This window comes from Pygoscelis adeliae, unplaced genomic scaffold (genome assembly GCF_000699105.1).
Source record: "Pygoscelis adeliae isolate BGI_AS28 unplaced genomic scaffold, ASM69910v1 Scaffold218, whole genome shotgun sequence".
NCBI lineage: Eukaryota > Metazoa > Chordata > Aves > Sphenisciformes > Spheniscidae > Pygoscelis > Pygoscelis adeliae.
In genome coordinates, this window is record NW_008825433.1 from 1,638,636 (window position 1) to 1,655,390 (window position 16,755).

General features: G+C 38.7%; 1 protein-coding gene across 1 annotated transcript in view; it reads left to right on the top strand.

The window, feature by feature from the left end:
• CRIM1 (cysteine rich transmembrane BMP regulator 1 (chordin-like)) overlaps window positions 1-16,755 on the top strand; it is a 202,885-nt gene that overhangs the window by 124,255 nt on the left and 61,875 nt on the right. Inside the window, exons 7-8 of the mRNA XM_009331092.1 lie at window positions 10,677-10,859; window positions 16,012-16,209. Coding sequence (XP_009329367.1) covers window positions 10,677-10,859; window positions 16,012-16,209 — 381 coding nt within the window. The remainder of the gene's footprint in view (window positions 1-10,676; window positions 10,860-16,011; window positions 16,210-16,755) is intronic.

Here is a 16,755-nt window from a genome sequence, read left to right on the forward strand (position 1 = left end):
TTACTTCTGTGTTTGAAAACCTCTGAAAATGGGCAAGAGGATGGAATAAAAGGGACATGTGCACAGTCACATTAGTATAGTTTTCCTACTGCTGTAACATCTATTTAATGTTAGAATTAAATAATTCTATTGGGGGGGTGGCAGAGGAAAAAGCTGTCAGGAATAATACTGATCATCTGAGTTACCTTAAAATAAAGGCATCCATTATGAATAAGTGTATGTAGACTGCAAAAAATCCAGTTTGTGTATTGTGGGGTAACTAAATTGTGTATTTGGGTAACCCTAATGATGTGCAGAGTGATAAAGCAGGACAGCTTTCTGTAATTATTGCTAGTACGTGCTAATGTGATAGATGCAGAGTTGCGTGTTCAGAGGGAGTATGGGAGGCTGCCTTTACTGTGTAGGAAAGAGGTCTGCTCTTGTTGCACAACAGCATTGGCCAGTGTTGAGGGGGTAGTTAATGAATAAGGGCAGCAAAATACGTGTCGTGTAGAGACTCTGCAGTATGTTCTCTTTGTTGTTTGTCAGCATTTTTGGGACAGATCAGTCATTCTTTCACAAACTTTTTTCCTGGATTTAATGTAAAACTGATTTAGAAGCTCTACGATGTATCTGTAGATTTTGTGTCGTTATCTTTGTTACCAATACGCACTGTCTCAAACTAGCTTTTGGTTAATCTGTCTTAGAAAAGCATATTAATCTGTGGTGAGAGAAACTTCTACAGTAGTCATTCTGCAGATTGTGGAGTTGTTGTTGTTCCTGTTTGATTATAAATACAGCAATATATACAAGTCAATACGCTACTCATTATTTTCATGCTTCAGATTTATACTGGGTGTGTCCTTAAGCTTCCCATCATGTGTAATCTGCTGTTTCTCACAGTTTGTTATATTATTATATAAACATTATTTATCACCAAAATAATGTTTACTTCTGCTTGGAAATGCTCCTCATTTTTTGATTTTATTGGAGCTTGTTGTTAAGTACCTACTGTCTGTGGCTATTCAGTCTTTGTATAGGTTGAGCTTCTTTTTGAATTTTTTTTTACAGGAAATAATTTAGAAAGTGCTGAGAACAACTTTCCCATTGGTGACAAGAAAAAAATATGTTACAAAGAGCTGATGCTTCTAGTAGTTCTGTATGATGTTTTAATCACCATGAATCTATCCAGAGATAAGAGTATTTTACGTAAAACTGTTATACTAGCTGGAGACACAAATTTGTGCTTTTTAAAACACCACTGTGGTTGAAAGAATTCATCACTACAATTAATGCACAAGTATTACTGTAGTTAGAATGTGGTTCTTGTCCCAAAGGTCAGTCAATTAAAAAGGTCAATTTTAAGGCATGTATTGATTCCTTTATTTTGAAGGAAAGCATCTTTGTAAATGAAATCATTCAGTATTGTTTAAATGGTGGCAGGAATCAAGCCAACGTTCTCTCTTGACGCAATGAAGTTCCTCTGTCATTATTTATCTAGTATGAGTATTTGGGCCATCCCGGAGCACACCCTGCCTGATCTTTGGATGTCAAAATGATAGCTCAGACAACAGTGATGGCTGCAACTTTGTTAACAGTTTCTTGCTCCTTTTTCCTCATCAGAAGAAAGGTTTTTACTGATTAATTTGTAAATTAAACCTTGCAACTCTCTGGAACTGTTGTTAAACGCTGATTTACAAAGCAATGGTGATATGATTTTGTCAGTCGTCTTTGCTTAGAAGACAGCTGGCTGTTTCTCCTAATCTTATTTTCTTGATGACCCTCAGGGCAAGCCCCAGGTTGTGCATGTAAGAGAATTTTAGCCTGAAGGAGACAGAGAAGTGTGAATTGCTAAATTTAAATCTCTAGCTGCTATAAAATAGTATAACTAGAGGTATAGCTGATATAGCTATATACATCGCTGCTTGTTGCATATGGGAATCGGAGATTAGTATAGTGGTGTTCAGCAGCGAAGTTTTCAGGGAAAAGCTACATCCATAGTCAAATGTGCTTGTTCCTGAAATGTGTGAGGTAGATCCAGAGAAAATAAGGCAACATGGGAAATCTGTAGCAAATAATTTCATTGTAATATATGAAACTGAAAATGAGGTTGTGCCTATTGTGTGGTTTCAGTGCATTGTAACAGAGTGCACGTTTCAGTGAGAGCGTATATTGCTTTGTTTAAAGGTAGGTTATTCCAATTGCCGTGAAGCTTCCCTACTTGCACTTATCTGAAATCTGCTTTCCGTTTAGAGAATACTAGATAGTATATGATATAAATTTGGGGAAAACTGAGCAAGAGATTCCCAAGATGCAATCCTTCCCCAAATCCTGCATTTTACATAAGTTAATTCAAGGTTTCTTCTGATCCACCCAAAATATATTACTCACCAGGATTTGTGTCTACTAATCCTGGTGTGCTGCCTTTTCTCATGGGAGAGCTTGTAAGGAAAAAAAAAATGATTCAGCATTAAATAACAAGCATCAACAAGTGAATCTAAAGAGATTGAAAGCTGCACATGCAGCAAGAGTGGAAGTGTTTGGAAACAAGAGAGTATCCAAACTTGCCTGTTCTCTAATTAGGTATTGATGCATGGGTCTCTTGAATGTAAGTTGCCCTAAAGCACATACTGACTGCAAGCTGTGCCTTAGAAATCTGAGAGAGCAATTACCAAGCATTCTGCAGCTGCTTCCTTCTGTCAGTCAGAGCTTCCACTTCTCAGTAAGTTTACTTGAATACAACCAGTACTTTAAAAGGGTCTCTGATTGCTTTATGAAAGATAGTAAATTGCACGCGTGAGAGTGGTCCTCGTTAATGTGTCCATGTGGTCCAGGGTTGAGGGGACCGGGCTGCTTTCTGCCACAGCCACATACTGGCTGTGATTTGAGAGTCCGTCCTTGCCAGGAGTGGCTCTGGACCCTCACTTCATGTCCCTTTCCCCCAGAGGTGAGGTGTGGACTTTCGTTGCCCTGTCCATTGAGAATGAGAGTACCTGATGCATGCACGAAAATAACTGGCATTGATCCGGGTAAGAAAGGATGACAACTTCCCCTGAGACTTAAGACAGTGACCCTTTCTATGCTGCTTTTTCAGGCTGTGCTGATGATCACATGGTGGTATGGAAGTGATCTCCTAAATCATCAAGCTCATATAATTGACGTGACACATAACCTGTGTTTTGTAACTGCTACTGTAATTTTTTTCCTTATTTGAGAAGATACCACTGACATAAATGAGGCATTTCTCTTTTCTCTTTGCCTCCTGGCTTTCTTCAGGCTTGCATCTCTATACAGTGGTACTGCATTGGAGCAGAGATTAAAATCCCTCTTCAATCACACTTCTTGTCACCTGTTGATGCACTTACTCCTCACAGCAATTGCAGTTCCATTATTAAGCTCATGGTGTGGAAAAGGATAAAGGTGATTCCACTATTTCTAAAGGGAAATAAGAATCATCTGTTTCTAAAGGGAGCATCAATGAGTACTGAAGGGATTTGATGGGGAATATCGGGTCGGCAAGGAAAATCTTCACTAAAGAGGGAAGAATGAGCTGGAGCTCAGAGACACCAGCTAATTACCACCGAGTTCCCATTATTTATTGCACTAATCCTGACAGAACTTATATTACACTGTTGTTAAACTTATTTTCCGTGTGCTCTTAAGAAATAAGGAGTTGACCAAGGTAACAGCGTGTCCCAGAGCAGAGAACTGAATATAGTCCTGATCCTAATTAAACATTACTGCATATTTCTCTCTGGGCATCCAAACCCACCGAATTTTGTCATGGACTTTAAATAGACACCTGCTTAAAAATAACAAGATGCAAAATGCAGCTTATGAGGAGCAAAAGATAATGAACTGTTTGGTAAGTAATAAAAGGAAGTTTAATATTAAAGGAAAATAACCTGACGCCAAAAAGGTAGAGAGATTTAGTAGTTGTGGGGTGGGGGTTTGGTTTCTGGGTTTGCTTATTTTTTCTTCAGTGAGAACATTTGAATAGTATTTGAAAATTATGGCTAATCACCAGCCACAGCAGTGTGAGAATGTGGTCTAGTATAGTGACAAAGTACGTCAGTCTGCCAAACCAAGTCAGATGTTTTAGATCCTCTGGACCTGGATTATACGCTCCGTAGTCAAATTGGGAAAAGTATCTGAAACAATGCAAGTCATTACCAGTTACATTTAAAACAGGAGGGAAGGGAGGATGCAGAAAACTGAAGGCCAGTGAAAAGGCCAGTCAACCCAAAATTCCTGGTAAAAACATTCAGTCTGTAGATGCATATAAATAAAATATAAATAAATAAAAGAGAGAGGGGTAGCAATTGTCAGGACCACAGCTGGATGTGAAACCAAACTCAAAGCTTTTACAGTGGTTCACTGTGAGTGGAAGGGTTGGTCAATAGGTAGTGCAGTTTCAGACTTTGTCCTTATGTTATTTAACTCATTTCTTTCTTTGATATCAGTTAATGAAAAACAAGATGCTAGATAGGTTCTGTGGAACTGGTGGTATGTCATATACAAAGAATATTAGATGCCAGATGGTGCAGTTCTGTCTGGTTTTAAAAGTTTAAAAAAAAATAAAGTCAATACTTTTAGTATTTACTTTGGTGAAGTAGTAATGTGTTTGCCAAAGTGAATTTTCTTGGTACGCTAATGTTTTCAGTACTGTTCTGACTCTGATATATCCAGATGCTTATACTTGGACAAGATTGCCAACGTTTTGGAGGACAAGGTTAGAATTAAGTATTTTTCTCAAGGCATGGAAGAAATGGTTAAACCTGTTACAATGCCAAACCACAGCCTTGTGTTACAGGTTTGGGGATTCTTTCTTCCTGCAGTTTTTAACTTCTCTCATGCACTGGAGGCTTATCACAGATGTACTGGCAATGAATAATGGGCTGTGCCAGTACCTTTTAGTGGTGCTGAGGTTGTTTCAGATGCCTGTGTCCTGGTAACATGCCTAGGGCTAAACTGATCACAGCATGTATTTTCTCCTGTGATAGACTGACAGAGACTACTGGGATTTAAACGCATTCCTCTGTTATGAAGAACATGGCTTGCTTCCAAGAATTGCTTGGCGGTTTTACTGAGAAAATCTGTCGCTGTTTGGGGGTTTTAGAGCACAGCCATGGCCCTTGGTGGCCCCGGCTCCTCCTTTGACTGTCCTGGTGGTTTTCTGTGGTAGCGCTGTGACCTACTGCAGGATGTTGAAAAAGTAGCACTGCTTAATTTCCAGAAGGAGGTATAGACAAAAGGGGGATAGCCTACAGGAAAGCCACAGAAACAATCAAAACACTGAAAAGCATGACCTGATGAAGAAAAAATAAAATTGAAAGAAACGTGTGCATTTTATCTGTAAGAGAGGATGGAGGCAGGGACGCCCAGGATGAGCCCTCTTAGCAACAAATTTGCACATTGGAGGAAGGTAAAAACCAGTAGGACATAAACCTTAAAGATGGGAAAACTAATGAAACTTGGAAAACTTCCTTTCTGTTTGCTTGCTGTTTCTGTCTAACCTGTATTACCCTTGCTGTGATTTGAGCTTAGTTACAGTAGTTAAAACTGGAATCATTTAATAGGCAGGTTGCAGTTTCTCCATTACCAGTGGTTTTAAAGAAAAGATTAAGCCAGGGATGTATTAGGTAGAGCTGATTCTGTTGGGGGATCTTTCCCTGCTCTTTTCCGTGATGCAACCTCCATCCGATAGAGTGACTTGGAAATAAGTCTTCTGTCTCTATGGGGAACACCTCGCAGTCTTGTCTACAGTATGTAAAAAAGACACGTATATCAACCTACGCAAGAGCTGCCTTCTGAAGCTGCCTAAAGATAACTGGATTGGGATCTGCTGCTGGGGTGGACAGAAGATTTTTAAAACTGTTGTTGAAAGTTGGCACTGTATATAGGTTGTGGCAGCTGGATATAAAAGTGGTCTCTAATGTGATGATATGGACTTTCTCTGCTAGAAACCTTATAAAAATCTGATTACTTCCATTTTTGTTTTAAAGGTGAATTGCTGAATTTGATTTTCCTCAGCGTCCCAAGTATCTCTTAATATCTTTTACAGACCACAGGTGCCACAAAATAATGTTTCTTTCCTTCAAGCTGTGCAAGTACATATAAATAATTGTATAAGCGCATGCATAAATAACTGCATTGATTTACAAATAATAGTTACAGGTTTGTTTTAATTCTGATCTCTCTGTTTCTGGATGACCTTTTTAGAAGATGTAGGACCAAAGGACTTTCAGAATGGTCCTGCAATTGTGTTAATAGAGAATACACTGCATTAAGCAGTACAAGCTGAAGAGTAAGAACGCAGATATTTTTTTTTTCTACCTAGCTTGTTTATGTATTCTTGCAAGGAAACAAAAGCATACAGTGTGTTGTCCTTTAACATTGTTACAGGCTAATTCCAAGGAAATGCATCCTTCTCTTTTTTTAAACTCCCTACCTTCTCTTTTTTTAAACTCCCTATCAGCACAGCTTTTGAAACTGGAAAGTTTTTCTGTATACAGCCACAGGATTCAAGTTTATCAGTTTCCTTCCCTTTCATTTAATTGAAAGTTCACAGCACTTGCCCCAGTTCCTTCCAAGAGTCTGGTACAAATCCTTCTGTACGCCGAAGGAATGTCCGAAGTGCTGGAATCACGAACCTTTTAATCCTGTAAACAACAGAAAATTGTTTTGAATCTCGCTTCCGCTTCAGGAGGGCTGGAATTTGTGATACTACAAAAGAAAATGCCCAAACTTGCCTACAGACAGCTGATGCCTGAAGCATCTCATGTGCTCGGCATAACCGTGTGCAGAATTGCTGCCTCGCAAGGGATGGATTGCCAAACTTGCATGTGTTTCTGAGCTGTTCCGTGACTCTAATCAAAGAAAACCACAAGTATTGGGAAACTACAGAAATCTCAATAACAAGTTTTATTTTGAGCTAGTTCAGCCAATAGAACTGTATTTAATTAGATTTAAAAGTATAAGGTAAAATACCTTAGAAGACTGATTTGATAAAACAGATTGTGTTCAAATTGGAGATAAAGGTCTTAAGAAATAAGCACGGGTTGTGTCTGTGTAGTGTGAAGCTGTGTGGTTCGCTGCCACGCTGACTTTCAGGGCTCTCACTCCCAGAATGGAAAGGCTGTGGCTGTGAGATCTGTAGAGCTAAATTTGTGCCAGAACTATTTCTCATTTAACTCTGTGGCAGGAACTTTAATGCCAAATCAAGTCCAGTCTCTTAGTCATGCTTAACTTTATATAGGAGCAGAGATGTGATATCATCTGTCCTGCCACAGCCAGTATAAACTCTGTATTGTTCTGGGCACCTCCCGCTCTGTCCTGGCTCCTTTCACAGATGGGCAGTTGCATGTCTGTGCTTGGTCTGGATCCGTCTTGCATTACTGGGTTATCTGATAGCTGGCAGACACTGAATCCATGTTCACAAATCCATGGCCTGGGTGTCTGTCTCATGCCCACTGTTTCATTGTGGTAGTCTGCATCAGAAAAGGGATTTGGGGTTTCGGATACATTTAAGTGCTTTGTGCTATGAAGTTCAGTCAATTTAAACTGATATAAGATGTAAGGAAGAAAATTTTGTGCTGAGGGTGGTGAAACACTGGCACAGGTTGCCCAGAGAGGTGGTGGATGCCCCGTCCCTGGAAACCTTCAAGGTCAGGTTGGACGGGGCTCTGAGCAACCTGATCTGGTTGAAGATGTCCCTGCCCACGGCAGGGGGGTTGGACTAGATGACCTTTAGAGGTCCCTTCCAACCCAAACTATTCTGTGATTCTATGATTCTAAATTACTTTGTCACGCAGCGAAGCTTTGGTACTTGAAGAAGTCTACCTGTAGTATTCTCTTTATTGGCAGAATAGTGAATTCATGGTTACTGGCCTTTAGGAAATGATGCATTTATTTAATGTTAGCTTTATGTTCTTTCACTCCTTTGTAGCTGGCATACGTAGATCAGTAAGGCAATGAAATTAGCACTTTTTTTGAAAGAAAGAAAGAACTGAGAATCTTCCAGCATATCATGGTGGAAGAAATGCATCGTTACAATTCCACGGCGTGGTGCTCACTCTTTCATTAGGTTTCCACTTTATGAGTATCTAAAGCTAGAGTTCTTTGTTTAGTGCTTGTTTTGGCTTGACTGAGTCTGAAGACTGCAGTCTCGCATATGGTTCTAACAAAAAGTAATCCTTGTCTCATAGCTGGATGTATAGGCTTAGGTCAATAGTTTAGTATGAATGTATACACTACCATAAATCTGGAAGTAAAAATACACGTATAGTGAAATTCTATGGTGGTTTTCATTGTAGGACTAAACCATACTGTTTCCTTTCAGGATTTACAGTTCCTTGCTTGGTCTTGTTTGGACATTTTAAAAATTAATGATAATTCATGGAAGATGATGTTTCTACTTCTAACTAGGCAGGAATTCAGATCTACTGTTTCGGGGGGGGATCAGTAAAAATCTGGAAAGCTGCAATCAAAACAGTAAAGTCAGAAGCAAATGGATTAAAGGCCTTTTGAGTTCTGTTGGCACTTTTTCCTTTTTGAGAAGGTTTTTAGACTAACAGCTTGAGCTACATAAACTTGAAATATTTCTCAAGTGTTTGTTTATGTGAATTGCTTTCTAATGAGGTCATAGCTGTTTTCCCGGACACAGTGGTATTTCCTCCTCTTTTTTTTTTTTTTTTTTTAATGCTGCTTTCTACATTATGCCTTGAAGACAGAACAGGCATATAAAAATCAAACATTGCTCAGGATACTTCCAAGTTTCAATTCTAATGCTTTACAATCATATTAAATGACTCGAGGCTGGAGCTCAGTATAAGCGTATGTGGAAAGAAATACTAGAGTCCCTGAAATGCTTTAGAGTTTTAAAGAAAAGCTGTATCATTGTCAAGAGCAACTCAGATAAAAAGTTTTTAGCCCCCAAAAGTAAGAGGATTGGGGTGGGTGGAAAGGAATCTGCAGATCCTGAATTTTCATTTAGATTATTTTTCATGTCCCATGTGAGATTGAGCACTAACCAAAAAAGAAAAATCACCTGACCACAAAGTGGGCACAGTTTTCAGCACTATGTGGCGAGGCAGTACACATGTAAGTAAATAGTCTTTTCCATGTATTCTACAGAAATCAGCAACATAGGCAATTGTCCTTTCTTTCCTTTGCTATGTTTATTTCAGCTGTAATGAAATGTGATGGTTTTATCTACGGTTTGGTAATGTTTTTAATTTTGACTTTGTTGAAATAATTAGCTTCCTGTTTGCAGAACCTTTGGCTTTTGAGACTGCTAGATTCGTAGCTTCTGAAAAAAAAATACATCTGTTTACTAGATACTGTTTTACTTCAGGTAGCTGTTTTCAGGTATCTTGAGCTAGTGTCACAGAAGCCCAAAAAGTTTATTGTGAAGTGGGGAAAAGGGAGGAGGCTTAAGTCATTCAGTAATGTAATGATGAGACTGTGAAGTCATGATTTCCTAATGACTAATGTGGTGTATTATAGTTGAACATAAATTTGGAGTATTTCTTCTACAGTGTCTTGAGTCACAATGATTCAGCCCTGGGCTGTGGAGCTGCACAGTGTTGTGTGTGTGTCAGTTAGGCTGGTTGAACAGAATACGCTCTGCTGACAATAGGTGGTGGAGGTGGAGGAAAGTTCGCATGTGCGGGGTAACTGCAAGGTCAGAAGCCCTAAGGAGACCTTGTGATGTATTCGTGATGTGTGGATCTGCTTCATAATCTGGAACCAAACCTCTTCGGTATAAAAAAAAAAAAATAAAAAAAAGGTGGTTAAATCTGCAAACTGTTTCATTGGTTTAACAAAACCATCTTTAGGATCTTTTTTTTCTTTTTAATGCTAATGAAGGAACTAGGTAATGTCCTTCCCAAAATACTTAGGAATTTTCAGAGGCTTTTAGTTTCACACGAAGTTTGGATTTAATTATGCGTTAGGGCTCTGCTGTAGATGGAGGCATACAAGAAATAGTTGTCTTGTGTTTTTGAAACACTAAAGTGATCACATAAATATTTATGACAATTGAGGTTATTTTCTGTGGGGAGTATAGATGTGAGCTGACTAGTACAGCTCCAGGTTGCTTGAACTGAGAAGTATTCAGTTCTGCATAACAGATCGTGCAGTCATGAAATACGTTTGCTGGGTTTTTTTTAAACATACCCCTATGGATTGGACAGCTTTAGTGCAATTTATCCACCTGTGTACTGAGTCCTACAGAAAGGAAGATTACACTTAAGAAACATCAGAAACTCTCTCCTTAAAGCAGAAAAATCTATTGCTTCATGTGCTGAAATTTGAAATAGCTTCTGGGTCATCCAGAATGAGAAATATTTAACACCTATGAAGAAATACCAGTGCCTTAACCTTCCTTCAGTATTTTAATTTTTAACATGGAGTCTTCTAATTGTAAAGAATTGCTCTGGAAGTAATTTTGAATAGCATTTTATTTTCTTCCATTGTTGAAACAGACAATAAAATACACCATGTTCTTAAAAAAATAAATACTATTTCAGTTTAAAAAACGAAAGAAAAATCAGCTGTCTCTTGATATCTGTTTTTGTCAGTAACAACATGAGTTTAACTATTTCCCGTTTATCAATATCTGTAAAATACATTCTTCCCCCACCCCCCCCTTTTTTTTTTTTCAAAAAGGAAACCAACCCTTATTCTTCTTTCAGAAGTGAAGCCAACTTGCATATTTAACAGCATGGAATATTATGATGGAGACATGTTTCGAATGGATGCTTGTCGTTTCTGTCGATGCCAAGGTGGAGTCTCTATTTGTTTCTCTGCCCAGTGTGGTGAGCTACACTGCGACAGGTATTATGTGCCAGAAGGAGAGTGCTGCCCAGTGTGTGAAGGTACGGTGTCTTTCTAATCCTGTTTGCTTATTAATTCCGCTGCTTTTTATTATTTGCTTTTTCAATGCAAATGAGCAAACAAGTGCTTTATTTTGTTCTTCTAAAGTTTTCAGGTTCCTCCTCAATTCAGTTTATTTCCACATTTTTGCTGTGTCCGAGCGTGCTGTCCTGTTTCTTGCAGTGCTTCTCTGATGTTGACGCTCTGCCCTTTTTATATAGACCTCCTTGGGTTTCCTTTCCCTTCTGCATCAGAACTTCCTCAGACATGGTCAAGTGTGCGGTACTTCTGGGGGGGCCTTCTTCCCAAAGGACATCAGAAACTCTTCCTAATTTCTGCACCAGGTATTTAGACAGGCTTCTCCAAAGCAGCAGTGGTGGCCCTAAGGCACATTTCCATTGCTTTGCAGCCTGCTTCTTCCAGTCTTGTTCTGTTCAGCTAGAGCAATGTATACACCTTCTCCTTTCTACAATTATGGCAAAGATTAGGGCAGTAATCTGACTTCAATGTTTTTCTTTTCCTCTTTTGCCCTGTTTGACAGCCTTCTCCTGTGGTTGCTAGGCCTGCAGTCCTCCTAAAAAGGATTCTGTGGGAAATTTCATGCTGACCCTCTTGCTTACACTAGAAAATATTTGACGCGTCTTCTGCCAGAATACAACGAGGATTCCAGCGGAGGGAGATGGGGCTGGCACGCTGCACTTGGGCCTTGCCCCACTGCGGTCAGGTTATGGCCACGACATAAACAAAGGCCTGTGAAGCACTTCTGGTCCCTGTGTTTAAATGTGAACTTAGGAATGACTTCCCAATAAGCAAAATAAGCTGGAAATCTCAAATCTCCTCCTAAGAGGAGGGGAATCTAATTGTTAATGTCACTTTCAGACACTTAGTATACTTAATTTCAGTATTCCTGTAGCTCCTTGCAGGAGCAAATAAGCCAAATGGTCCATTATAGTTGTGCTTCGTTCCAAACAGGGAATTATGAAAGTAAAGAACCTCATAAAAATGAGTCTAAAAGAGGCAGCTGTAAGAGTTGGACCTTCTCAATCAGCACAGGGCCTAGTGAAGGATACTGTTTTGATGGCTTCTTTTGTTACAAACTATTGAAAACTTCTTCAGAGATTTAAAAAAACAAAATCTGGATAATGAAATATCAGAGTGGGTAAGGTAGGAAATAGGAAGTCATTCTTTAAAGAGTATTTGTATTTTTATATATTTTAGTGTATCAGTTCATATCAGGTAGGTTGATACATGGTATTAGCATGTAGAGAAGTTGAAATACAAATGCTGTAGGCTTAAGTATTCTGAAGAGATACCAGTCCATGCTTGCCCTGTGTTTAAGATCTGGTCTAGACATTCATTATTGACTATAGTTGGAGACAGGATGCTAGTCGTCTTGGTCTTTCCTGGTACAGTTGTGCCTATGCTTTTAAGAGCCTTCAAGCTGTTGGGAGGGGGGGAGATTCAGTGCTATACCATCATTTAATGACAGATTGAAAAAGTTTAGAGAAGGCATATCTGATGAGGTGAAACTCTTCCTAAGGAAGTATAGATCCACTCCTGAAGAAATTGCTGTATGAGCTGCTGATGTTATAGAATATGTGAAATCTGTTTTTTCCTATAATTACTATTTTTTACTTATGTTGAATATTCTGAGGTTTGGCATTATGAAATCATTATGACAATGTATATAGATACATAAACAATGTATCTATATATCTGCTATATCGGGGCTGTCTATATCAGCTCTGTCATACGCAGATGTGGATGCTGATTTTCCACATTGGACTTACAGTTCTAGATATGTCCTTCAACCTCTTTGGTGATTTAAATACTCAGCTGTCTTATTTATCAATAAATTTTACTGCCATATCATCATACAGATGCTGATTTTCCACATTGGACTTACAGTTCTAGATATGTCCTTCAACCTCTTTGGTGATTTAAATACTCAGCTGTCTTATGATTTATCAATAAATTGTACTGCCATATCATCATACAGTGTTAAAAGTTGATTTTTCCTTTTTTGCCACCTTTAAATCAGAGTATCAAGAAAACCTGTTAACATTTCATTTTGGGATTGAGTTGGTGAAATTTCTTCTTGAGACAGGTCCTTAGTAGATAGAATAAAATGGATAATGACTTATAATCATTGAGTACAACCTTTTTCAAGTAATGGCTGTGATTTATTTTCTGCTGAGCTGACTGAGATGCCAAGTTACAGAGTCTTTTATCAAATCATCCAGTGCTGTTTGACTTGCTTGTTTCTGTTGCGTGCTTTTCTGATAGGGCTTGTAGCACTAAATCAAGCCAGCAGGTCAAGGGAGGTGATTCTGCCCCTCTACTCTGCTCTGGTGAGACCCCACCTGGAGTACTGTGTCCAGCTCTGAAGCCCTCAGCATCAGAAAGACACGGACCCGTTGGAGCGGGTCCAGAGGAGGGCCACGAAAATGCTCAGGGGGATGGAACACCTCTGCTATGAAGAAAGGCTGAGAGAGTTGGGGTTGTTCAGCCTGGAGAAGAGAAGGCTCTGGGGAGACCTTATTGCGGCCTTTCAGTACTTAAAGGGGGCTTATAAGAAAGATGGGGACAAACTTTTTAGCAGGGCGTGTTGCGACAGGACAAGGGTAATGGTTTTAAACTGAAAGAGGGTATGTTTAGACTACATATAAGGAAGAAAATTTTATGCTGAGGGTGGTGAAGCACTGGCACAGGTTGCCCAGAGAGGTGGTGAATGCCCCATCCCTGGAAACATTCAAGGTCAGGTTGGACGGGGCTCTGAGCAACCTGATCTAGTTGAAGATGTCCCTGCCCACGGCAGGGGGATTGGACTAGATGACCTTTAAAGGTCCCTTCCAACCTAAACTATTTTGTGATTCTATGATCAAGGACGTCTGATTTCTCACTTTTGAATGATTGGATAGTAAGATATATGTTGTTTATTTTCCTGGTTCCTTTAAATATTTAAAAAGAAAAAAGAAAGCTCTGATCCCTTTCTTAATAACTTGGGTTATGTTAAGTGACACCTAAATGGACAAAGTAAGTCTTTTAAATGGGCAGAATGTATACTTAACAGCCCGCCCATTCATGCTTTTCTAGTTGGTGAAGAGGTGGCATTTTTTTCTACCTGTTCTCTCTCTATTTGATTATTTTATGACTGATTTTCAGTGATTAATTTTTTCCAACTAATGTTTTCTTGATGATAGAAATATAAAGAAATATAATGCTTGCTTCTTTTCTGCAATAATTTTAAAATGGCAAATGGTAAATTTCCTGTGCATTGTGTAGTACAGGCACAAGCCCTTCTTGCCTTAGCTCCAGGAAGACTTTTCTGAAAGTCCTGTAGGATTCCTCAGCATCAGGAATTGTAATTTGCTGGGCTCAGGTTATGGCTTTAAATACTACTGACCTTTTAAGAGTACCAGGAACTTTGTGCTTTGACTTACGTAAAAGACTATTGCAAATAACGCGAGTCTTATACGGCTTTTCTGTGCTTTCTCTGTATTCCTGTGTCAATCAGAATCCCGTACATGAGTTGACTGATAAAATTCACTTCATTTCTTTGTGTATGATTTGATTTTGGGCTAGGTCAAAACAGTTAATTACAGATGCAAGCTAATCCTAGAACAAAAAAGGTGCTAAGTTAAGAGATTAGGAAGCATCTTAATTTTTAAATGTCTTATTTTCCCAAACACCTGTTTTTTATGTTGGCTTAACCCATTTTGCTAAAATTGGGACTATCACTAAAATTCAGGATGGGAGTGAATGCCAGGTAGAGGTAGAAGTTGAGCACAGTTTCACTCCGAATGTTCAGAGTTTGATAGTGTCATAAACTACCTGGTACGATGGCTTATAGTAAGACAACAGCTATTAGCACTGCTACTGGTTTTATCTACACTTAACATGGATTGCCTTCCTTCCAAAGGGGATTGATGAAACTTCAGAGAGTCCTTTTTCTCTCTGCACACACACCCCTTTAGATAGGACATCTCTTTTCTCCCAAATCCTTCAAACCTAACGCTTTCTGAAAATTGACTTATGGGTAAATGACACGTGCTTCTTTGATGTCTGCTAAAAACAATGCTTTTAGCTGTATTGATTGTTTTTAAAACATTGAATTTTCTTTAATATGTAACTTGTATTATTGCTTGCTTTGAAAACTTGATGTGATTACTGTACGTTCTCAGATATTTAGGCTTTGAGTCTAACAGTTATCTTTTTATTAGCCACCATGATAAGTTGCATACATTCATGCAATGCATATATTTTTACTATTAATATCAGTGTCGCTCACTGCATTTCTGAAGAGTAAAACATGTTCTTTCTGAAGGGTGAAAGATGCTTTTATTTCAAGTCATGAATTAGCATATACAGAGTTGCATTATTTATTTGCATGAAACCTGAGGAGAAATCTTGTGTAAAGTATATCCCCCCAAATTCTGTTATGTAGATACCTGAGTCTTAATTTGATTGCTAGCAGGTAAATGGGCCTTGTAGCTTTTAAGGGTAAAAAGCTCCAACTGAAATGAAATTGAAAACTGAGCCAGATAATCTGTCCAGGAAAACTAGTGTATCTCCAAAACTGTGATGAGGTGTAGCTTAAGTCAGATTCCTTGTTCCAGCAGAAAATGTGCCAGAGGTCTCGTCTATAAAATAGTGGTGCCATGCTGACAGGACTCATTTCAGTGGTTCATTGAGGTGTTTTCAGTTCCCCTCAGAATTTGTTAAGTTGGTACAAATATGGATCAGTAGATCTAAGATCCATTTTGTTTGGAAGAACAAAATCAGAAAATCCAAAAACTAAGCCTCTTCAAAAAATGTAACCCAGCCATTTGTAGATACACTTTCCATTCTAGATCTGCTTGTTGGATACAAAATTTGAGTTGAAATAATTAAAAATACCTGAATTTATGAATGTTCAATGTAAGTTGACTTAACTTGTTCGACAGTAAATTTCAATATTGAAATATCTAAGTTGCTACCTATCTTACTTTATCACTGTATACCACACTGTGGTTCTTTTAAGGTTTGATAGTGGCTGCACTTAACGCTTTCAAGGTAATGTAAAATCACGGTATTGCAGTTATTCATATATAAAGGTTAGGTGTAAAAGGGAAGATAAAACTTCTTGTTCTCTTGCAATTCCTCTCACTTCAGACCCAGTTTATCCAGTAAATAACCCTGCTGGCTGCTATGCCAACGGTCAGATCCAAGCTCACGGAGACCGCTGGCGAGAGGACGACTGTACTTTCTGCCAGTGCATCAATGGAGATCCACACTGCGTTGCAACGGCCTGCGGGCAGAGCTGTCTAAATCCCGTTAAAGTCCCTGGGGAGTGCTGCCCAGTTTGTGAAGGTAAGCTTGGTATTTCCTCTATTATGCTTCGGTATGTCATGGCTGCTGCTTACCTGGTGATTCCTGGTTTACTTTAAAATTTTGGAGGATTGAAGCAGCTGGTACAGCATTACCTGTGACTGACTAAACTAGTGAGGGCGGAAAAAATAAGCGTGGTTTAACTACACCTGTATGTGGCAATGCCTGATACTCTTTTGGCCCAAAAGAGTATAGTAAGAGGTCACTTAAGATCACCATTGTTCACTGATTTTACTCTTAGTTTTGCTTAAAGCTTATTAAAGAGTATAGGAGAAGTTAAAAGATCAAAATGTTCATCAGCTGGTATTACTGATAATTGGATTATTCCTGGTTTCTTATTCATCAGTGTCGTTTAGTTACAACTAAAAATCTCTTTGCACTATATAGTTTGATATTTGGCATAATTATTGTATGAATAAAACATCATTATTTTAGTGAAACTTACAAAAGAGGATGTTATCTGGGAGATAGATTAATTTTTAGAGTTTAAAATGCAGTTTTCATTACCTTGTGGAAATACATATCTTG